Here is a 24591-nt window from a genome sequence, read left to right as displayed (position 1 = left end):
TAACGCCCCTAACCCCTCATACCCTAACGCCTCATACCCTAACCCCTCATACCCTAACCCCTCATACTCTAACCCCTCATACCCTAACCCCTCATACCCTAACGCCTCATACCCTAACCCCTCATACCCTAACGCCTCATACCCTAACGCCTCATACCCTAACGCCTCATACCCTAACCCCTCATACCCTAACGCCTCATACCCTAACCCCTCATACCCTAACCCCTCATACCCTAACGCCTCATACCCTAACCCCTCATATTCGAACCCCTTTTACCCCTCATACCCAAACCCCTCATACCCTAATGCCTCATACCCTAACCCCTTATATTCTAACCCCTCTTACCCCTCATACCCAAACCCCTCATACCCTAACCCCTCATATTCTAACCCCTCTTACCCCTCATACCCTAACCCCTCATACCCTAATGCCTCATACCCTAACCCCTCTTACCCCTCATACCCTAACCCCTCATATCCTAACACCTCATACCCTAACCCCTCATACACAGGAAGTAACTTAATCTGATGGATGACTTTAGAAATGTGTTTTTAAGTCACTGGTTAAAGTTAAAATAAAGAACTGTTAGTTCACAAAGTGAAAGAACACTAGCAGCCCTGTAGTGGTTAAACATATCATAACACATTTATAATAATACAATTCAACTGGGGGAGTCGGGGGTTGAGGGCTCACCTTCCGTCTCCAGGGGTGTCTCTCATCCACCTGCATGGTTCTGGGAGATCTGGTGGTCTTCACAAGGATGAGGAAGGTAAGAAAGGACGAGGGGTTGGCATTTCAGAGCGTAGTTAGGTAGCTGAAGGAGGTTGGGGGGGGGGGGGGGACGTGGAGGCGGAGTCCTACCTGGCTGGCCGACTCATCGGGGGAAGGAATGCGGGAGGGAGACTCTGGAGGAGAGGAGGAGGAGGAGGTGGAGGCTGGCTCCTATGGAGACAGCCAATGAGAAGCTCTGGTGATGTCATGTGAGGAGACGCATCAGAAGCAGAAGGCTGTGAGCAAGCGCCCGGGTTAGAAGGCCTAACCCTAACCCACATGTGTGTGTGTGTGTGTGTGTGTGTGTGTGTGTGTGTGTGTATGTGTGTGTATATGTGTGTGTGTGTGTTTCTTACCCAGAGTTGTTCTGGCATGGTGAACTCATCGATCATCATCACTTCATCCTCCTACAGACGAGCAGCCAGAAGAGAGAAGGACATGTTGGTCATAACAGGTCACATGACTACTGCTGTGTTCAAGTGTTCATGTGTTCATGTGTCCATGTGTTCAAGTATTCATGTGTTCATGTGTCCATGTGTCCATGTGTTCATGTGTCCATGTGTCCATGTGTTCATGTGTCCATGTGTTCAAGTGTTCATGTGTCCATGTGTCCATGTGTCCATGTATTCATGTGTCCATGTGTCCATGTGTTCATGTGTCCATGTGTCCATGTGTCCATGTGTCCATGTGTTCATGTGTTCATGTGTCCATGTGTCCATGTGTTCATGTGTCCATGTGTCCATGTGTTCATGTGTCCATGTGTCCATGTGTCCATGTGTTCATGTGTCCATGTGTCCATGTGTCCATGTGTCCATGTATTCATGTGTCCATGTGTTCATGTGTTCATGTGTCCATGTGTCCATGTGTTCATGTGTCCATGTCCCTGTGTCCATGTGTCCATGTGTTCATGTGTCCATGTGTCCATGTGTCCATGTGTCCATGTGTTCAAGTGTTCATGTGTCCATGTGTCCATGTGTCCATGTATTCATGTGTCCATGTGTCCATGTATTCATGTGTCCATGTGTTCATGTGTTCATGTTTCATGTGTCCATGTATTCATGTGTTCATGTGTTCATGTGTTCATGTGTCCATGTGTTCATGTCCATGTGTTCATGTCCATGTGTCCATGTGTTCATGTGTCCATGTGTCCATGTGTTCATGTGTCCATGTGTTCATGTGTCCATGTGTCCATGTGTCCATGTATTCATGTGTCCATGTATTCATGTGTCCATGTGTTCATGTGTCCATGTGTCCATGTATTCATGTGTCCATGTGTTCATGTGTCCATGTATTCATGTGTCCATGTATTCATGTGTTCATGTGTCCATGTGTTCATGTGTCCATGTGTTCATGTGTCCATGTATTCATGTGTCCATGTGTCCATGTGTTCATGTGTCCATGTGTTCATGTGTCCATGTGTTCATGTGTTCCATATGTGTCCATGTGTTCATGTGTCCATGTGTCCATGTGTCCATATTCATGTGTCCATGTGTTCATGTGTTCATGTGTCCATGTGTTCATGTGTCCATGTTCATGTCCATGTGTCCATATTCATGTGTCCATGTGTTCATGTCCATGTGTCCATGTTCATGTGTCCATGTGTTCATGTGTTCATGTGTCCATGTGTCCATGTGTTCATGTGTTCATGTGTCCATGTGTTCATGTCCATGTCCATGTGTTCATGTGTCCATATGTGTCCATGTGTCCATGTCCATGTGTTCATGTGTTCATGTGTCATGTGTCCATGTGTCCATGTGTTCATGTCCATGTGTCCATGTGTTCATGTGTCCATGTGTTCATGTGTCCATGTTCATGTGTTCATGTGTCCATGTGTCCATGTGTTCATGTATTCATATTCATGTGTTCATGTGTCCATGTATTCATGTGTCCATGTATTCATGTGTCCATGTGTTCATGTGTCCATGTATTCATGTGTCCATGTGTTCATGTCCATGTTCATGTCCATATTCATGTGTCCATGTCCATGTCCATGTGTCCATGTATTCATGTGTCCATGTGTCCATGTGTTCCATGTGTCATGTTCATGTGTCCATGTGTTCATGTGTCCATGTCCATGTTCATGTATCCATGTGTTCATGTGTCCATGTGTCCATGTATATCCATGTATTCCATGTGTCCATGTATGTCCATGTGTCCATGTGTCATGTGTTCATGTGTCCATATGTCATGTGTCCATGTGTTCATGTCCATGTGTCCATGTCCATGTGTCCATGTGTTCATGTGTCCATGTGTTCATGTGTTCATGTGTCCATGTGTTCATGTGTCCATGTGTCCATGTGTTCATGTGTCCATGTATTCATGTGTTCATGTGTCCATGTGTCCATGTATTCATGTGTCCATGTATTCATGTGTTCATGTGTCCATGTGTTCATGTGTCCATGTGTTCATGTCCATATGTGTTCATGTATTCATGTGTCCATATGTCCATGTATCCATGTGTCCATGTGTTCATGTGTCCATGTGTTCATGTGTCCATGTGTTCATGTATTCATATGTCCATGTGTTCATATCCATGTGTCCATGTATTCATGTGTCCATGTTCATGTGTCCATATATTCCATGTTCATGTGTCCATGTGTCCATGTGTCCATGTGTCCATGTGTCCATGTATTCATGTGTCCATGTGTTCATGTGTCCATGTCCATATGTCCATGTGTCCATGAGTTCATGTGTCCATGTGTCCATGTGTCCATGTGTTCATGTGTCCATGTATTCATGTGTTCATGTGTCCATGTGTTCATGTGTCCATGTATTCATGTGTTCATGTGTCCATGTGTCCATGTGTTCATGTGTTCATGTGTTCATGTGTCCATGTGTCCATGTATTCATGTGTCCATGTGTTCATGTATTCATGTGTCCATGTGTTCATGTGTCCATGTGTTCATGTGTCCATGTGTCCATGTATTCATGTGTCCATGTGTCCATGTGTCCATGTGTTCATGTGTTCATGTGTCCATGTGTTCATGTGTCCATGTGTTCATGTGTTCATGTGTCCATGTGTTCATGTGTCCATGTGTCCATGTGTTCATGTGTCCATGTGTCCATGTGTTCATGTGTCCATGTGTTCATGTGTCCATGTATTCATGTGTCCATGTGTTCATGTGTCCATGTGTCCATGTGTCCATGTGTCCATGTGTTCATGTGTCCATGTCCATGTGTTCATGTGTCCATGTGTCCATGTGTCCATGTCCATGTGTCCATGTGTTCATGTGTCCATGTGTTCATGTGTCCATGTGTTCATGTGTCCATGTGTCCATGTGTTCATGTGTCCATGTGTCCATGTGTTCATGTGTCCATGTGTTCATGTGTCCATGTTCATGTGTCCATGTGTCCATGTGTCCATGTGTTCATGTGTCCATGTGTTCATGTGTCCATGTGTCCATGTGTTCATGTGTCCATGTGTTCATGTTCATGTGTCCATGTGTTCATGTGTTCATGTGTCCATGTGTTCATGTGTCCATGTGTCCATGTGTCCATGTGTCCATGTGTTCATGTGTCCATGTATCCATGTGTTCATGTGTCCATGTGTCCATGTGTCCATGTGTTCATGTGTCCATGTGTCCATGTGTCCATGTGTTCATGTGTTCATGTGTTCATGTGTTCATGTGTCCATGTGTCCATGTCCATGTGTCCATGTGTTCATGTGTCCATGTGTTCATGTGTCCATGTGTCCATGTGTCCATGTGTTCATGTGTCCATGTGTCCATGTGTCCATGTGTTCATGTGTCCATGTGTTCATGTGTTCATGTGTCCATGTGTTCATGTGTCCATGTGTTCATGTGTTCATGTGTCCATGTGTTCATGTGTCCATGTGTCCATGTGTCCATGTGTTCATGTGTTCATGTGTCCATGTGTCCATGTGTCCATGTGTTCATGTGTCCATGTATTCATGTGTTCATGTGTCCATGTGTCCATGTGTCCATGTGTTCATGTGTCCATGTGTCCATGTGTCCATGTGTTCATGTGTCCATGTGTTCATGTGTCCATGTGTTCATGTGTCCATGTGTTCATGTGTCCATGTGTCCATGTGTTCATGTGTCCATGTGTCCATGTATTCATGTGTTCATGTGTCCATGTGTCCATGTGTTCATGTGTTCATGTGTCCATGTGTCCATGTGTTCATGTGTCCATGTGTCCATGTGTCCATGTGTCCATGTATTCATGTGTCCATGTGTTCATGTGTTCATGTGTCCATGTGTCCATGTGTTCATGTATTCATGTGTCCATGTGTCCATGTGTTCATGTGTCCATGTGTCCATGTGTCCATGTGTCCATGTGTCCATGTGTTCATGTGTTCATGTGTCCATGTGTCCATGTGTTCATGTGTCCATGTGTTCATGTGTCCATGTGTTCATGTGTCCATGTGTCCATGTGTTCATGTGTCCATGTGTTCATGTGTCCATGTGTCCATGTGTTCATGTGTCCATGTGTTCATGTGTCCATGTGTTCATGTGTCCATGTATCCATGTGTCCATGTGTTCATGTGTCCATGTGTTCATGTGTCCATGTGTTCATGTGTTCATGTGTCCATGTGTTCATGTGTCCATGTGTTCATGTGTTCATGTGTCCATGTGTCCATGTGTTCATGTGTTCATGTGTTCATGTGTTCATGTGTCCATGTGTTCATGTGTCCATGTGTTCATGTATCCATGTGTTCATGTATCCATGTGTTCATGTGTCCATGTGTCCATGTATCCATGTGTTCATGTGTCCATGTGTCCATGTATCCATGTGTCCATGTGTTCATGTGTCCATGTGTTCATGTATCCATGTGTTCATGTGTTCATGTGTCCATGTGTCCATGTGTTCATGTGTCCATGTGTTCATGTGTCCATGTATCCATGTGTTCATGTGTCCATGTGTCCATGTGTCCATGTGTTCATGTGTCCATGTGTCCATGTGTCCATGTGTTCATGTGTCCATGTGTTCATGTGTCCATGTGTCCATGTGTCCATGTGTTCATGTGTTCATGTGTCCATGTGTTCATGTGTCCATGTGTTCATGTGTCCATGTGTTCATGTATCCATGTGTTCATGTGTCCATGTGTTCATGTGTCCATGTGTCCATGTGTTCATGTGTCCATGTGTTCATGTGTTCATGTGTTCATGTGTCCATGTGTTCATGTGTTCATGTGTTCATGTGTCCATGTGTCCATGTGTCCATGTATCCATGTGTCCATGTGTTCATGTGTCCATGTGTTCATGTATCCATGTGTCCATGTGTCCATGTGTTCATGTATCCATGTGTCCATGTATCCATGTGTTCATGTGTCCATGTCCATATGTGTCCATGTATTCATGTGTCCATGTGTCCATGTGTTCATGTGTTCATGTGTCCATGTGTTCATGTGTCCATGTGTTCATGTGTCCATGTGTTCATGTGTCCATGTGTCCATGTGTCCATGTGTCCATGTGTCCATGTGTCCATGTGTCCATGTGTCCATGTGTCCATGTGTCCATGTATTCATGTGTCCATGTGTCCATGTGTCCATGTGTCCATGTGTCCATGTGTCCATGTGTCCATGTGTCCATGTGTCCATGTGTTCATGTGTCCATGTGTCCATGTGTCCATGTCCATGTGTTCATGTGTCATGTGTCCATGTGTCCATGTGTCCATGTGTCCATGTGTTCATGTGTCCATGTGTCCATGTGTCCATGTGTCCATGTGTCCATGTGTTCATGTATTCATGTGTCCATGTGTTCATGTGTTCATGTGTCCATGTGTTCATGTGTCCATGTGTTCATGTGTCCATGTGTCCATGTGTCCATGTGTTCATGTGTCCATGTGTCCATGTGTCCATGTGTCCATGTGTTCATGTGTCCATGTGTCCATGTGTTCATGTGTTCATGTGTCCATGTGTTCATGTGTCCATGTGTCCATGTGTTCATGTGTCCATGTGTCCATGTGTCCATGTGTCCATGTGTTCATGTGTCCATGTGTTCATGTGTCCATGTGTCCATGTGTTCATGTGTCCATGTGTCCATGTGTTCATGTGTCCATGTCCATGTGTCCATGTGTTCATGTGTTCATGTGTCCATGTGTCCATGTGTCCATGTGTTCATGTGTCCATGTGTCCATGTGTTCATGTGTCCATGTGTCCATGTGTCCATGTGTTCATGTGTCCATGTGTCCATGTGTTCATGTGTCCATGTGTTCATGTGTTCATGTGTCCATGTGTTCATGTGTTCATGTGTCCATGTGTCCATGTGTCCATGTGTTCATGTATTCATATATTCATGTGTCCATGTGTCCATGTATTCATGTGTCCATGTGTCATGTGTCATGTGTCCATGTATTCATGTGTCCATGTGTCCATGTGTTCATGTGTCCATGTGTTCATGTGTCCATGTGTTCATGTGTCCATGTGTCCATGTATTCATGTGTCCATGTGTTCATGTGTCCATGTGTCCATGTGTCCATGTGTCCATGTGTTCATGTGTCCATGTGTTCTTGTCTGCATGTGTTCATGTGATCGTGTGTCCATGTGTCCATGTGTCCACGTGTTCATGTCCATGTGTCCATGTTCATGTGTCCATGTGTCCATGTGTTCATGTGTCCATGTGTTCATGTGTCCATGTGTTCATGTGTCCATGTGTCCATGTGTTCATGTGTCCATGTATTCATGTGTTCATGTGTCCATGTCCATGTGTCCATGTGTTCATGTGTCCATGTGTCCATGTGTTCATGTGTCCATGTATTCATGTGTCCATGTGTTCATGTGTTCATGTATTCATGTGTTCATGTGTCCATGTGTTCATGTGTTCATGTGTCCATGTGTCCATGTGTTCATGTGTCCATGTGTCCATGTGTTCATGTGTCCATGTATCCATGTGTTCATGTGTCCATGTGTCCATGTGTCCATGTGTCCATGTGTCCATGTGTTCATGTGTCCATGTATTCATGTGTCCATGTGTTCATGTGTTCATGTGTCCATGTGTCCATGTGTTCATGTGTCCATGTGTCCATGTGTTCATGTGTCCATGTGTCCATGTGTTCATGTGTCCATGTGTCCATGTATTCATGTGTTCATGTGTCCATGTGTCCATGTGTTCATGTATTCATGTGTCCATGTGTTCATGTGTCCATGTATTCATGTGTCCATGTGTCCATGTGTCCATGTGTTCATGTGTCCATGTGTTCATGTGTCCATGTGTTCATGTGTCCATGTGTCCATGTGTTCATGTGTCCATGTGTTCATGTGTTCATGTCCATGTGTCCATGTGTTCATGTATTCATGTGTTCATGTATTCATGTGTTCATGTGTCCATGTCTTCATGTGTCCATGTATTCATGTGTCCATGTGTTCATATATTCATGTGTTCATGTCTTCATGTATTCATGTATTCATGTGTTCATGTATTCATGTGTTCATGTGTCCATATATTCATGTGTTCATGTGTCCATGTGTTCATGTGTCCATGTGTCCATGTGTTCATGTGTTCATGTGTCCATGTGTTCATGTGTCCATGTGTCCATGTGTTCATGTGTCCATGTATTCATGTGTCCATGTGTCCATGTCCATGTGTCCATGTGTTCATGTGTCCATGTGTTCATGTGTCCATGTGTTCATGTGTCCATGTGTCCATGTGTTCATGTGTCCATGTGTTCATGTGTTCATGTGTCCATGTGTTCATGTATCCATGTGTCCATGTGTTCATGTGTCCATGTTCATGTGTTCATGTGTCCATGTGTTCATGTGTCCATGTGTCCATGTGTCCATGTGTCCATGTGTCCATGTGTTCATGTGTCCATGTGTCCATGTGTCCATGTGTCCATGTATTCATGTGTCCATGTGTCCATGTGTCCATGTGTCCATGTGTTCATGTGTTCATGTATTCATGTGTCCATGTGTCCATGTGTTCATGTGTCCATGTGTTCATGTGTCCATGTGTCCATGTGTTCATGTGTTCATGTGTCCATGTGTTCATGTGTTCATGTATTCATGTGTCCATGTGTTCATGTATTCATGTGTCCATGTGTCCATGTGTCCATGTGTCCATGTGTTCATGTATTCATGTGTCCATGTGTCCATGTGTTCATGTGTCCATGTATTCATGTGTCCATGTGTTCATGTGTTCATGTGTCCATGTTCATGTGTTCATGTGTTCATGTGTCCATGTGTTCATGTGTCCATGTATTCATGTTCATGTGTCCATGTGTTCATGTGTTCATGTGTTCATGTGTCATCCATGTGTTCATGTGTCCATGTGTTCATGTGTCCATGTGTTCATGTCATGTGTCCATGTGTTCATGTGTTCATGTGTCCATGTGTTCATGTGTTCATATTCATGTGTTCATGTCCATGTCCATGTGTTCATGTGTCCATGTGTCCATGTTCATGTCCATGTGTCCAAGTGTTCATGTGACCATGTGTCCATGTGTTCAAGTGACCACGTGTCCATGTGTTCATGTGTTCATGTGTCCATATTCATGTGTTCATGTCCATGTGTCCATGTTCATGTGTCCATGTGTTCATGTGTCCATGTATCAATGTGTCCATGTGTTCATGTGTTCATGTGTCCATGTGTTCATGTATCCATGTGTTCATGTGTCCATGTGTCCATGTGTTCATGTGTCCATGTATCCATGTTCATGTGTCCATGTGTCCATGTGTTCATGTGTCCATATGTCCATGTGTTCATATGTTCATGTCCATGTATTCATGTCCATGTCCATATATGTATGTCCATGTGTCCATGTGTTCATGTGTTCATGTGTCCATGTATTCATATTCATGTGTTCATGTGTCCATATATTCATGTGTTCATGTGTCCATGTGTTCATGTGTCCATGTGTCCATGTGTTCATGTGTCCATGTGTCATATATTCATGTGTCCATATTCATGTGTTCATGTGTCCATGTGTTCATGTGTTCATGTCCATGTATTCATGTGTCCATGTCCATGTGTTCATGTGTCCATGTGTTCATGTCCATGTGTTCATGTGTCCATGTGTCCATGTGTCCATGTGTTCATGTGTCCATGTGTTCATGTGTCCATGTGTTCATGTGTCCATGTGTTCATGTGTCCATGTCATGTGTTCATGTGTCCATGTCCATGTGTTCATGTCCATGTATTCATGTGTCCATGTGTTCATGTGTTCATATGTCCATGTATTCCATGTGTTCATGTGTCCATGTGTTCATGTGTCCATGTATTCATGTGTCCATGTTCATGTGTTCATGTCCATGTTCATTCATGTGTCCATATATTCATGTGTCCATGTGTTCATGTGTCCATGTGTTCATGTGTCCATGTCCATGTGTCCATGTTCATGTGTCCATGTGTCATGTGTTCATGTCCATGTCCATGTGTCCATGTGTTCATGTCCATGTGTTCATGTGTTCATGTGTCCATGTGTCCATGTGTCCATGTGTTCATGTGTCATGTGTCCATGTGTCCATGTGTTCATATCCATGTGTCCATGTGTCCATGTGTTCATGTGTTCATGTGTCCATGTCCATGTTCATGTCCATGTGTTCATGTCCATATGTCCATATATGTGTCCATGTGTCATATATTCATATGTCCATGTATTCATGTGTCCATGTGTCCATGTGTCCATGTTCATATATTCATGTGTCCATGTGTCCATGTGTTCATGTGTCCATGTGTCCATGTGTTCATGTGTCCATGTGTCCATGTATTCATGTCTCCGTGTCTTCATGTCTCCATGTCCATGTCCATGTGTTCATGTGTTCATGTATTCATGTGTCCATGTATTCATGTGTCCATGTATTCATGTGTTCATGTGTCCATGTGTTCATGTGTCCATGTATTCATGTGTCCATGTGTCCATGTGTCCATGTGTTCATGTGTCCATGTGTTCATGTATCAATGTGTTCATGTGTCCATGTGTTCATGTGTCCATGTGTCCATGTGTTCATGTGTTCATGTGTTCATGTATCAATGTGTTCATGTGTTCATGTGTCCATGTGTCCATGTGTTCATGTGTTCATGTGTCCATGTGTTCATGTGTCCATGTGTTCATGTGTTCATGTGTCCATGTGTCCTCATGTGTTCATGTGTCCATGTGTTCATGTGTCCATGTGTTCATGTATCAATGTGTCCATGTGTTCATGTGTTCATGTGTTCATGTGTCCATGTGTCCATGTGTTCATGTGTCCATGTATCAATGTGTTCATGTGTCCATGTGTTCATGTATTCATGTGTTCATGTATTCATGTGTTCATGTATTCATGTGTCCATGTGTTCATGTGTTCATGTGTTCATGTATTCATGTGTCCATGTGTTCATGTATTCATGTGTCCATGTGTCCATGTGTTCATGTATCAATGTGTCCATGTGTTCATGTATTCATGTATTCATGTGTTCATGTGTCCATGTGTCCATGTGTTCATGTATCAATGTGTCCATGTATTCATGTGTTCATGTATTCATGTGTTCATGTATGCATGTCTTCATGTGTTCATGTGTCCATGTATTCATGTATTCGTGTTCATGTATTCATGTATTCATGTGATCATGTGTTCATGTATTCATGTGTTCATGTGTTCATGTATTCATGTGTTCATGTGTCCATGTATTCATGTATTCATGTATTCGTGTTCATGTATTCATGTGATCATGTGTTCATGTATTCATGTATTCATGTATTCATGTTCATGTATTCATGTGTCCATGTGTTCATGTATTCATGTGTCCATGTATTCATGTGTCCATGTATTCATGTGTCCATGTATTCATGTATTCGTGTTCATGTATTCATGTATTCATGTGTTCATGTATTCATGTGTTCATGTGTCCATGTATTCATGTGTTCATGTGTCCATGTATTCATGTATTCATGTTCATGTATTCATGTGTCCATGTGTTCATGTATTCATGTGTCCATGTATTCATGTGTCCATGTATTCATGTGTTCATGTGTCCATGTATTCATGTATTCGTGTTCATGTATTCATGTGATCATGTGTTCATGTATTCATGTGTTCATGTGTCCATGTGTTCATGTATTCATGTGTTCATGTGTCCATGTGTTCATGTGTTCATGTATTCATGTCCATGTATCCATGTGTTCATGTATTCATGTCCATGTATTCATGTGTTCATGTATTCATGTGTCCATGTGTCCATGTGTTCATGTATTCATGTCCATGTATTCATGTGTTCATGTGTTCATGTATTCATGTCCATGTATTCATGTGTTCATGTATTCATGTCCATGTATTCATGTATTCATGTGTTCATGTATTCATGTCCATTTATTCATGTGTTCATGTATTCATGTCCATGTATTCATGTGTCCATGTGTTCATGTATTCATGTCCATGTATTCATGTGTCCATGTGTTCATGTATTCATGTCCATGTATTCATGTGTCATGTGTTCATGTGTTCATGTATTCATGTGTCCATGTGTCCATGTGTTCATGTATTCATGTCCATGTGTTCATGTGTCCATGTGTTCATGTATTCATGTGTTCATGTGTCCATGTGTCCATGTGTTCATGTGTCCATGTATCCATGTGTTCATGTATTCATGTCCATGTATTCATGTGTTCATGTATTCATGTGTCCATGTGTCCATGTGTTCATGTATTCATGTCCATGTATTCATGTGTCCATGTGTTCATGTCCATGTATTCATGTGTTCATGTATTCATGTCCATGTGTTCATGTGTTCATGTATTCTTGTCCATGTATTCATGTTTCATGTGTTCATGTGTTCATGTATTCATGTCCATTTATTCATGTGTTCATGTGTTCATGTATTCATGTCCATGTATTCGTGTTTCCATGTGTTCATGTGTTCATGTGTTCATGTGTTCATGTGTCCATGTGTCCATGTATTCATGTGTCCATGTGTTCATGTATTCATGTGTCCATGCGTTCATGCATTCATGTGGCGTGACAGACATAAAGGGGCGTCGTCCATCAGGTGGTTACCTTCGTCCTGAGGCTTGGCTCCGCCTCTCTCAGCTTTGCCGCCTTCTGCTTCCTGTTGATCCGGCTCCTCCAGTCGTCCTCGCCGCTCTTCTTCAACAACGCCACTCTGAGCCGGAGGTAAGCGAGGAGAAGGAGTTACATCAGACACACACACACACACACACACAAACACACACACAGACACACACAGCCACACACACACACCCACAGACACACACAGACACACACACACACACACACACACAGGCGCTCTGATGTTCACTCTTAAGATTTGAATTCTTGTGAATGAGCCGTGAAAACATGTAAAGTGTGAGAAGCACAGCGGCTCCATGATAGAGCGGCTCCATGGTAGAGCAGCTCCATGATAGAGCGGCTCCATGGTAGAGCGGCTCCATGATAGAGCGGCTCCATGGTAGAGCGGCTCCATGGTAGAGCGACTCCATGATAGAGCGGCTCCATGGTAGAGCGGCTCCATGATAGAGCGACTCCATGGTAGATGATAGGCTCCATGGTAGAGCTGCTCCATGATAGAGCTCCATGGTAGAGTTGCCGACAGAGCGGCTCCATGGTAGAGCGGCTCCATGGTAGAGCGACTCCATGGTAGAGCGGCTCCATGGTAGAGCGGCTCCATGGTAGAGCCGCTCCATCGTAGAGCGGCTCCATGGTAGAGCGGCTCCATGGTAGAGCCGCTCCATCGTAGAGCCGCTCCATCGTAGAGCGGCTCCATGGCCCAAGCTGAGTCCATGGTAGAGCTGCCCATCGTGAGCCGCCCATGGTAGAGCCGCCCATCGTAGAGCCGCCCATCAGAGCCGCTCCATCAGAGCCGCTCATGGGCCGAGCTCCATCGTAGAGCGGCTCCATGGTAGAGCGGCTCCATCGTAGAGCCGCTCCATGGTAGAGCGGCTCCATGGTAGAGCCGCTCCATTGTAGAGCCGCTCCATGGTAGAGCGGTCCTCATGTGTGAGAGCGGAGCCGCCCCCAGAGGGCTGGTTGGTACTTCCATGATGTCATCAGTCAGTGGGGAGCGGCCTGCAGCAGTGAGGCTGAAGCTCATGACAGCAGCAGCTTCTCTGTCTGCTTCACGGCGGACGCTTTGAGCTCCGGCGTGAACGGACATTCATATCCAACGTACTGTTGTTGTTGTTGTTGTTGTTGTTGTGGTTCCGGCTCCTCTACTATGATCTCTTTTCTGTCTCCATCTAACACACATGTAAAACTAAACTATTTACGCGTGAGGTGTATTCTTTAGGCTCAGCTGCACACGGCCCAACATGAGCAGAGAGACAACAACAACAACAACACACCGGCTCCTCACCGCTCTCTGATGGACATCTGTCGGGCCGTCATCATGGCGCTGAGCTGCCCCCCCTCCCCCGCTGAGGGCGTGACCACGGAGGACTCTGAGAGCACAACAACAATCAATAACTTCACTTCTCTGAGGGAAACAGGAAGTGAACATTGTTCTCATCACATCGTTACTCTCATCTTCTAACAGGTAAACACCTTTAGCCTGCATGCTAACAGGTAAACACCTTTAACCTGCATGCTAACAGGTAAACACCTTTAGCCTGCATGCTAACAGGTAAACACCTTTAGCCTGCATGCTAACAGGTAAACACCTTTTAGCCTGCATGCTAACAGGTAAACACCTTTAGCCTGCATGCTAACAGGTAAACACCTTTAGCCTGCATGCTAACAGGTAAACACCTTTAGCCTGCATGCTAACAGGTAAACACCTTTAGCCTGCATGCTAACAGGTAACAACTTTAGCCTGCATGCTAACAGGTAACACCTTTAGCCTGCATGCTAACAGGTAAACACCTTTAGCCTGCATGCTAACAGGTAAACACCTTTAGCCTGCATGCTAACAGGTAAACACCTTTAGCCTGCATGCTAACAGGTAAACACCTTTAGCCTGCATGCTAACAGGTAAACACCTTTTAGCCTGCATGCTAACAGGTAAACACCTTTAGCCTGCATGCTAACAGGTAAACACCTTTTAGCCTGCATGCTAACAGGTAAACACCTTTTAGCCTGCATGCTAACAGTGTGCATCTTCTACCTGTGAGGCGAGACTACTGACTACTTGGATCCTGCTAAGTATCTTCTTTAAACTAGTTTTATCTGCTAAGTTACTGTTGTATTTGTTGTTTGAAGCTGCTAGATTGTTAGTCTGTCCTGTTTTAGGATTTGTTTTGGGAGATAGTTGAGTCCCGTGTTCCGACACCTGAATCTTCACTGATTGGACGAGCGCTCATCACCTGGTTTCTATTGAGTGTCATTTGAATACCAAAAGGCAAGGGGCGGGGTCAACGCGGCTGGAGGTAATTGGCACCAACTTGGGCTCCTAACCGGATCGGGTCTTTTGCGTCAGCTGTAGCGCCATCGGACGAAGACTCGGAGGACAAACACAGGAGTCTTCCCTGGAGTCAAGACTGAGGACAAAGACATAGAGTCTTCCATTGAGTCAAGACTGGAGGACAAAGACATAGGAGTCTTCCGCTGAGTCAAGACTCGGAGGACAAAGACATAGAGTCTTCCTTGGAGTCAAGACTGAGGACAAAGACATAGGAGTCTTCCTGAGTCAAGACTGGAGGACAAAGACATAGGAGTCTTCCTTGGAGTCAAGACTGGAGGACAAAGACATCGGAGTCTTCCGCTGAGTCAAGACTCGGAGGACAAAGACATCGGAGTCTTCCGTTGGAGTCAAGACTGGAGGACAAAGACATAGGAGTCTTCCGCTGGAGTCAAGACTCGAGGACAAAGACATCGGAGTCTTCCTTGGAGTCAAGACTGGAGGACAAAGACATCGGAGTCTTCCCTTGAGTCAAGACTGAGGACAAAGACATCGGAGTCTTCCCTTGAGTCAAGACTCGGAGGACAAAGACATAGAGTCTTCCCTTGGAGTCAAGACTGAGGACAAAGACATCGGAGTCTTCCTTGGAGTCAAGACTGAGGACAAAGACAGGAGTCTTCCGCTGGAGCCAAGACTGGAGGACAAAGACATCGGAGTCTTCCTTGGAGTCAAGACTGGAGGACAAAGACATAGGAGTCTTCCCTGGAGTCAAGACTCGGAGGACAAAGACATCGGAGTCTTCCCTTGAGTCAAGACTGGAGGACAAAGACATAGGAGTCTTCCTTGGAGTCAAGACTCGGAGGACAAAGACATAGGAGTCTTCCTTGGAGTCAAGACTCGGAGGACAAAGACATAGGAGTCTTCCTTGGAGTCAAGACTCGGAGGACAAAGACATAGGAGTCTTCCTTGGAGTCAAGACTGGAGGACAAAGACATCGAGTCTTCCTTGGAGTCAAGACTGGAGGACAAAGACATCGGAGTCTTCCTGAGTCAAGACTCGGAGGACAAAGACATAGAGTCTTCCCTTGGAGTCAAGACTGGAGGACAAAGACATAGGAGTCTTCCCTTGAGTCAAGACTCGGAGGACAAAGACATAGGAGTCTTCCCTTGGAGTCAAGACTCGGAGGACAAAGACATAGGAGTCTTCCTTGGAGTCAAGACTGGAGGACAAAGACATAGGAGTCTTCCATGGAGTCAAGACTGGAGGACAAAGACATAGGAGTCTTCCTTGGAGTCAAGACTGGAGGACAAAGACATAGGAGTCTTCCTTGGAGTCAAGACTGGAGGACAAAGACATAGGAGTCTTCCCTTGGAGTCAAGACTGGAGGACAAAGACATAGGAGTCTTCCCTTGAGTCAAGACTGAGGACAAAGACATAGGAGTCTTCCCTTGAGTCAAGACTGGAGGACAAAGACATAGGAGTCTTCCTTGGAGTCAAGACTCGGAGGACAAAGACATAGGAGTCTTCCTTGGAGTCAAGACTCGGAGGACAAAGACATAGGAGTCTTCCGCTGAGTCAAGACTGAGGACAAAGACATAGGAGTCTTCCTGGAGTCAAGACTCGGAGGACAAAGACATAGGAGTCTTCCGTTGGAGTCAAGACTGAGGACAAAGACATAGGAGTCTTCCTTGGAGTCAAGACTCGGAGGACAAAGACATAGGAGTCTTCCGTTGGAGTCGAGACTCTGAGGACAAAGACATAGGAGTCTTCCCTTGGAGTCTTCGTGGGTGGCTGTGTATTCCACCATTTTGTGAATATGTGTGTCTTTTCCATACCTGTGCGTATCTCTACTCGTAGTTACTATAGGACTCGCTCATTCATGTACCGGAACCCCTCCTCTGTTATCCTTCCTACCCGTTCTACTCACACCCAGCACCTTGTCACGGGAGGCCTCTGGAACTGTCAGTCAGCCAACCGCACGGCCGGTTTCATCTCTGGCTTTGCCATGGAGCAGTCGCTTGACTTCCTGTCTCTCACTGAGACCTGGATCACAGCAGAGAACACGTCTACCCCGGCTGCTCTCTCCTCGGCCTTCTCCTTCAGCCACACCCAGACCCTCTGGTCGGGGTGGAGCTCCAGGTTTACTCCTCTCACCCACATGGTGTTTCTCTACCCGCTTCCACTCTTTATCCCACTGACTTTTGAGTTCCATGCTGTGACGGTTACTCATCCGGCTCAACTACACATGGTTGTTCTCTACCCCCTGGTTCTTTGGGAGATCTCTTGGAAGAGCTAGACGCCCTCCTATCGAACCTCTCGGAACACGGCCCCCGCTCATCCTTCTGGGCGACTTCAACATCCAGACAGAGAAGTCATGTGATCTATTACTCTTACTGTCTTCCTTTAACCTCTCACTCAGTCCCTCCCCCCCTACTCACAAAGCCGGCAACCACCTTGACTACATGTCCACTAGAAGCTGCTCTCCCTCTAACTCACTGTGACTCCTCTCCATGTCTCTGACCACTTCTTCATCTCTTACTCTCTCTCACTCTCTGGTACTGATGACCCACCCATATCTACAGACTCTGCACCTGTACGCCGCAACATTCGCACCCTCTCTCCTCCTCTCTGTCCTCCTCTCTCTCCTCCTCTCTGTCCTCCTCTGTCCTCCTCTCTGTCCTCCTCTCTCCTCCTCTCTCTCCTTCTCTGTCCTCCTCTCTCCTCCTCTCTGTCCTCCTCTCTCTCCTCCTCTCTCTCCTCCTCTCTGTCCTCCTCTGTCCTCCTCTCTCTCCTCCTCTCTGTCCTCCTCTCTGTCCTCCTCTCTGTCCTCCTCTCTCTCTCCCCTCAGATACAGGAGAACATTCCTGCCGGCGGCTATGAGACTCTATAACAGATCACCTCTTGCCAGATCAGAGTGCAATAACTACAACAATAACTGAATACTTACACTATGTTGATCTGCACTTCACACATCTCATTTGTTTGCACTACACACATACACACACATTTCATTTGCTCTGCACTCACACACACTTTGCTTTTTGCACTCTGTCTATATTTAATATTTTTTGTATTTGATTTGTCAGTGTTGTTGTGTGTTGTGTATGCATGTGTGTTGTATATTTACATATATATTTTGTTTTGTATTTTACTTATATTTTACTTGTATACTTCTATATCTTTCATCCCTGTTTCTTATATTTTGTGTTTTGTTTTTATTCTTGTGTGTTGCTGCTACTGTCACGACAAATTTCCCCTTGGGGATTAATAAAGTATATATCTATCTATCTATCTATCTCTCCTCCTCTCTCTCCTTCTCTCTGTCCTCCTCTCTGTCCTCTCTGTCCTCCTCCTCTCTCTTCCTCTCTCCTCCTCTGGCCTCCTCTCTGGCCTCCTCTGTCCTCCTCTCTGTCCTCCTCCTCTCTCCTCCTCTCTCCTCCTCTCTCCTCCTCTGGCCTCCTCTCTGGCCTCCTCTGTCCTATCTGCTCTCCCCTCAACTGCCTCCTTCTCACTCATGCATCCTAACTCTGCCACAGACACTCTCCTCTCTTCCCTGTCTTCATCTCTTGATTCTCTTTGTCCTTTTAAGACACGACCGGTTCGGAAATCCTCTCCTCTCCGTGGTTGTCTGACTCGGTGCTCCTCTCCTCTCCGTGGTTGTCGGACTCGGTGCTCTTGAGCCACCCTGCGAGCGACGGAAAGGAAATGGCGCAAATCGAATCAAGCGGAAGACCTGCTCGTCTATCAATCTCTCCTCTCCTCCTTCTCTTCCTCTATATCTGCAGCCAAAAGCTGGTTCTACCTGACCAAAATGCAGTCTTCCTTCTCTTACCCCATCAACTCTTCTCTATCTTCTCCCCCCTCCTTCATCCCCCTGGCCCCTCCTCCTTCCACCCTTCTGCCACTTTGTGACTACTTTACAAACAAGATGGACGACATCCGCTCCTCCTTTACTAATCCATCTTCTATCACCTCACCAACACTAACTTCTTCATCCCTCTCTTTCCTCTTTTCACCCCTGTCTCCCAATCAAGTTCTTAGCTTGGTGACCTGACTGACCACCTCACCCTTGACCCCGTCCGCCTCCCATTCTCCAGGCTATTGCCCTTCTGACCTTTGACCCTTCCTCACTGGTTCGTGGGTTGTCGATCTCGCCTCCCAGTCAAGTCAAGTCGAAGTGTCCTTGCACTGAACCAAGCCCAGCGTTCGGGCGCTCACCGCAGCCCACTGCTCCTTAATGAGAACTAAGAGATGGGTTCCCTTCCAGATTAATAAAAGTGTATATTCTTAACAGCTCCCTCTCAACTGGCTGTTTCCCTCTGAAGGAGGCGAGAGTCAACCCTCTCCTGAAGAAACCACCTCGACCCGTCTGAAGTCAGCAACTACAGACCGGTCTCTCTTCTTCCTTTTCTCTCCAAAACTCTGGAGCGAGCTCTCTGGAGCCAAGTGTCCTCCTGTCTCCACAGTAACAGCCTTCTTGACCCTCACCAGTCTGGAGTCAAGGCCGGCCACTCGACAGAGACTGGCCTCCTGGCTGTCTCTGAGCAGCTTCACACTGCTAGAGCATCCTCTCTCTCCTCTGTCCTTATCCTTCACTCTGCTAGAGCATCCTCTCTCCTCTGTCCTTATCCTTCACTCTGCTAGAGCAGCCTCTCTCTCCTCTGTCCTTATCCTTCACTCTGCTAGAGCAGCCTCTCTCTCCTCTGTCCTTATCCTTCTAGACCTTTCTGCAGCATTTGACACCGTAAACCACCAGATCCTTATCTCTTCTCTTCAAGACCTGGGATCTCAGACACTGCACTCGCCTATTCTCTTCCTACCTTAACGACCGTGACACCGGTAACGTGGAGAGGATCTGTGTCTGATCCTCTTCCTCTCACTACTGGGGTCCCTCAAGGCTCCGTCCTGGGTCCCCTCCTCTTCCTCTCACTATGGGGTCCCTCAAGGCTCTGTCCTGGTCCACTCCTCTTCCTCTCACTACTGGGGTTCCTCAAGGCTCCGTCCTGGGTCCCTCCTCTTCCTCTCACTATGGGGTCCCCAAGGTCTGTCCCTGTCCCTCCTCTTACTCTCACTATGGGGTCCCTCAAGGCTCTGTCCTGGTCCACTCCTCTTCCTCTCACTGGGGTTCCTCAAGGCTGCCCTGGGTCCCCTCCTCTTCCTCTCACGATGGGGTCCCTCAAGGCCCGTCCTGGGTCCCTCCTCTTCCTCTCACTGTGGGGTCCCTCAAGGCTCCGTCCTGGGTCCCTCCTCTTCCCTCTCACTATGGGGTTCCTCAAGGTCCGTCCTGGGTCCTCTCCTCTCACTGTGGGGTCCTCAAGGCCCGCCCTGGGTCCCTCCTCTTCCTCTCACTATGGGGTTCCTCAAGGTCTGGCCCTGGATCCCTCCTTGTCCTCTCACCATGGGGTTCCTCAGGGCTCCCTGGGTCCCTCCTCTCTCTCTGTACACAAATTCTCTGGCTCTGTCATTCGCTCGCATGGCTTCTCCTACCATAGCTATGCTGATGACACCCAACTGATCTTCTCGTTTCCACCGGCCGAAACACGGGTGGCGGCGCGAATCTCTGCCTGTCTGACCGACATGGTCGGTGGTCATGAAATGCTTTGAGAGGCTGATAAAGGACTACATCTGCGCCTTCCTCCCTTCCTCCATGGACCCGCTGCAGTTTGCTTATCGCCCAAACAGATCCACGGATGATGCTGTCTCCCAGGTACTGCACACCACACTCTCTCATCTGGACAGCCAGAGGGGGGGCTATGTGAGACTGCTGTTCATTGATTATAGTTCAGCTTTCAACACCATAGTCCCCTCCAGACTGGCCGGCAAGCTGATTGAGCTGGGACTGAACACCCCCCTGTGTGCTTGGATCCTGGACTTCCTGACCGCCAGGCCACAGGTGGTCAGGGTGGGCAGACACCTCAAATCCCTCACCCTGAACACAGGATCCCCCCAGGGTTGCGTCCTCAGCCCCCTACTGTACTCCCTGTACACACATGACTGTGTGGCCAGGTTCAGCTCCAACACCATCATCAAGTTTCATGGATGACACAGTGGTGGTGGGCCTGATCTCCGACAACGCCGACAAGGCCCACCTGGAGGAAGTTGCTGATCTGTCACTCTGGTGCCAGGACAACAGCCACATCATGAATGTCACCAAAACCAAGGATCTGATTGATGACTTCAGGAGGCACAACAGAGGACGACTCACCACTGGGGATTAACGGGACTACTGTGGAGAGGGTGAGCGGGTATAAATACCTGGGAGTCCACATCACGAGGATCTGACATGGTCAACGAACACAGACACTCTGGTGAGAAAGGCAAGGCAGTGCCTCTACCACCTCAGGCAGCTGAGGAAATTTAAAGTTTCCCAGAGGATCCTTCAGTCCTTCTACTCTGAGCTGTAGAGAGTCTGACGGAAGCATCACAGCCTGGTTTGGCAACTGCTCCGCCAGGACAGGAAGGCTCTGCAGAGAGTAGTGCGTTGGCTGAGCGCACTATTGGAAACTACACCCCACCCTGCAGGACTTGTACACCAGGAGGTGCAGAACCAGAGCCGCAGGATCATGAAGGATCCTCACCACCCCAACAACAGACTGTTTCAGCTGCTGCGGGTCAGGCAGGCGCCTCCGTAGTCACGCTGCAAGAACAGAGAGACTGAGACGGAGTTTCTTTCCTCAGGCCATCAGAACTGTGAACTCCGACCTCACCAGGACCCCCACATAGACCCACACAACTGCCCCTCTTAGGCACACACACACACACACACACACACACACACACACACACACACACTTACTGTAAATATTGTGTTGTTTTTTATGTAAATAGTGTGTACTTGTCTTTGCACATTCCTGCTGAGCATTGCCACTTTCATTTCACTGCACACCCTGTGTGTGTATGTGACAAATAAAAACATCTTGAATCTTGAATCTTGAATCTCTCAGTGGATGTCTGCTCACCACCTGAAGATCAACCCTGACAAGACCGAGCTACTATTCCTTCCAGGGAAAGGCTCCCCCACCCATGACCTGACTACCACCTTCAACAGCTCCGTGTTGGTCCCGCCCCCGACTGCCAGGAACCTCGGGGTGACACTCGACAGTCAACCTGACGGCCAACATCGCTGCGACGCGTTCCAGTTTAAAATGGCGCTGTGCCAACGGCTGCTTGTTTCAGTAGTAGCGTCTTGCTTTTATTTTATTGTCTTTTTTTGCACTTTTCCTCTCTTTTTCTTTTTCTTTTCTTTCACGTTTGTCTTAGTTACGGTCGGACACTGGACCATAACTACTTTTTTCGATACTTCTACTGTGGCTTTTGTTCACTTTGTCGTGAGTATCGGAGAGCCACAGCAAAACAATGACTGGGACCGTCGTCTACTCGCTGCTCAGCTGATCGCTGTGCAGGCCGGCTTCTGCCTGGAGACAGACTCAGATCCCTCTGGAGCTGCGGAGAAGGGCGGCTGCAGATCGGTGTCAAGCGGAGGGCAAAACGAGGAGATACAAACCTCGGTACCGCCGATCATAACGGGAACGTGGAGGTCTTTGGCTAATAAGACGGATGAGCCACGCCGCTGGTGGTACTGAGAGGATCTTCCGTGAGAGCAGTCTCTTGTGCTTCACTGAGACGTGGCTGCACGCCGGGACTATCCGGATCACAGCTGCGCCTTTGCCCGGCTTCAGGACTGTTCAGGCTGACAGAGACGCCACAGAGCGGTAAGAAGAGGGGGCGGGATCGCTGTTTATGTGAATGAACGGTGGTGCCATCCGGACCATGTGTGCGTGAAGGAGCGCTTCTGTAGCCAACATTGAACTGCTGGCCGTGGGGATGCGCCCGCATTATTTGCCGAGAGAGTTCACGTCCGCCATTGTGGTTGTCGTGGTACGGTGGAGCGCTATCAGCTGACGCTGAGGAAGCTGTGGACACCATCCACTCCACTGTTTCTGCTCTGCTGACTCATCAGCCTGGAGCATTCATGGCTATCACTGGTGACTTTAACCACACCACACTGGATAAAGCTAACCTTCCATCAATACATAGACTGCCCAACAAGGAACAATAACACTCTGGACTTGCTGTATGCTAATACTAAGGATACAGCGCCACTGCCCTTCCCCTCGGCAGGTCTGATCATGACCTGGTCCGGCTGACACCAGGTCTGTTCCTCTGGTGAAGAGGCTGTGACCACCAGGACTGTGAGGAGGTGGTCTCTGGAGGCTAACGACGCTCTGCAGGACTGCTTCAAGTCAACGGACTGGGATGTGTTGTGTGGACCGGGAGGACATCAACAGGATGACCGACTGCATCACGGAATACATCAAGTTCTGTGAACACACCACCATCCCATCACGGACTGTGCGCTGCTTCCCCAACAACAAGCCCTGGATCACCAGGGACCTGAAGACCTGCGCCACCCAGCTGTCTGGTGTCCTGCAGCGCCTCTTCAACCTCAGCCTGAGGCTGGGGGAGGTCCCGGTGCTGTGGAAGACGCCGTGGTCCTGGTCCCGCCTCCCAAAGAAGTCAACACCATCTGGCCTCAACGACCACCGACCGGTCGCCTCACCTCCCATGTGATGAAGGTGCTGAGAGGCTGGTCTTGGCCCACCTCCGGCAGCAGGTGAAATCGCCGCTGGACCTCTGCAATTTGCTTCCCAGCCTCATGTGGGAGTGGACGACGCCATCATCTACCTGCAACTTCTCAGTCGCACCTGGATGGAACCGGTGTCTCTGTGAGAGTCACTTTCTTTGACTTCTCCAGTGCATTGAACACCATCCAGCCACTGCTGCTGAGTGAGAAGCTGGGTGGTCGTGTGGATGCTGGCCCACCATCTCCTGGATCACTGACTACTCCTCACAGGCAGACCACAGTTTGTCAGAATGGGCCGGCTGTCTGAACGGTGAACGTGGTCAGTGATGTTGGAGCCCCACAGGAACTGTTCTGTCTCCTTCCTCTTCACCCTGTACACCAGTGACTTCCCGTACAACACGGAGTCATGCCATCTGCAGAAGTACTCTGATGATTCTGCAGTGGTCGGGTGTATTAGGGATGGACGGGAGGAGGAGTACAGGGCAGTGGTGAGCGACTTTGTAAAGTGGGCCGGGGAGAATCACCGCTGAACGTGGCCAAGACCAGAGAGATGGTGGTGGACTTCAGGAGGAAGAGCTCCTCCACCTCTGAGTGTCCTGGGAGTGGACGTGGACATGGTGGAGGAGTACAAGTACCTGGGCCCCCATCGGTAGCCGACTGAACTGGAAGGCCAACATCAACGCTGTGTACAAGAAGGAGGAGTCGACTCTTTCCTGAGGAAGCTTCGATCCTTCAACGTGCAGCAAGATGCTGGAGTTATTCTACCAGTCGGTTGTGGCCAGTGTGCTGCACTTTGCCATTGTCTGCTGGGGAGCAGCATCGAGCCGGTGACACCAGCCGCCTTAACAAACTGGTTAGGAAGGCTGGCTCCATCATCGCTGCCAGCTGGAGCTCCTGGAACAGGTGGTGGAGAGGAGAGCCGTTGAAGAAACTTGTGTCCATATTGGACAACCCGGACCACCCGGGACCACCCTCTCTCCACCACCTCCCAGGGACAGAGGAGGACTTTC

At 47.5% G+C, this 24591-nt stretch overlaps 1 protein-coding gene across 1 annotated transcript in view; it reads right to left on the bottom strand.

Annotated features, from left to right (window-relative positions):
- Positions 1-24591, bottom strand: part of svila (supervillin a) — a 93219-nt gene that overhangs the window by 18331 nt on the left and 50297 nt on the right. The window contains exons 14-18 of the mRNA XM_056436180.1: positions 14017-14101; positions 12702-12807; positions 1129-1179; positions 863-943; positions 695-751 (exon numbers count right to left, since the gene is read on the bottom strand). Of these exons, the coding sequence (XP_056292155.1) occupies positions 695-751; positions 863-943; positions 1129-1179; positions 12702-12807; positions 14017-14101 (380 nt within the window). The remainder of the gene's footprint in view (positions 1-694; positions 752-862; positions 944-1128; positions 1180-12701; positions 12808-14016; positions 14102-24591) is intronic.

This window comes from Pseudoliparis swirei, chromosome 17 (genome assembly GCF_029220125.1).
Source record: "Pseudoliparis swirei isolate HS2019 ecotype Mariana Trench chromosome 17, NWPU_hadal_v1, whole genome shotgun sequence".
Taxonomy (NCBI): domain Eukaryota; kingdom Metazoa; phylum Chordata; class Actinopteri; order Perciformes; family Liparidae; genus Pseudoliparis; species Pseudoliparis swirei.
This window is presented reverse-complemented; position numbering and strand designations above follow the sequence as displayed.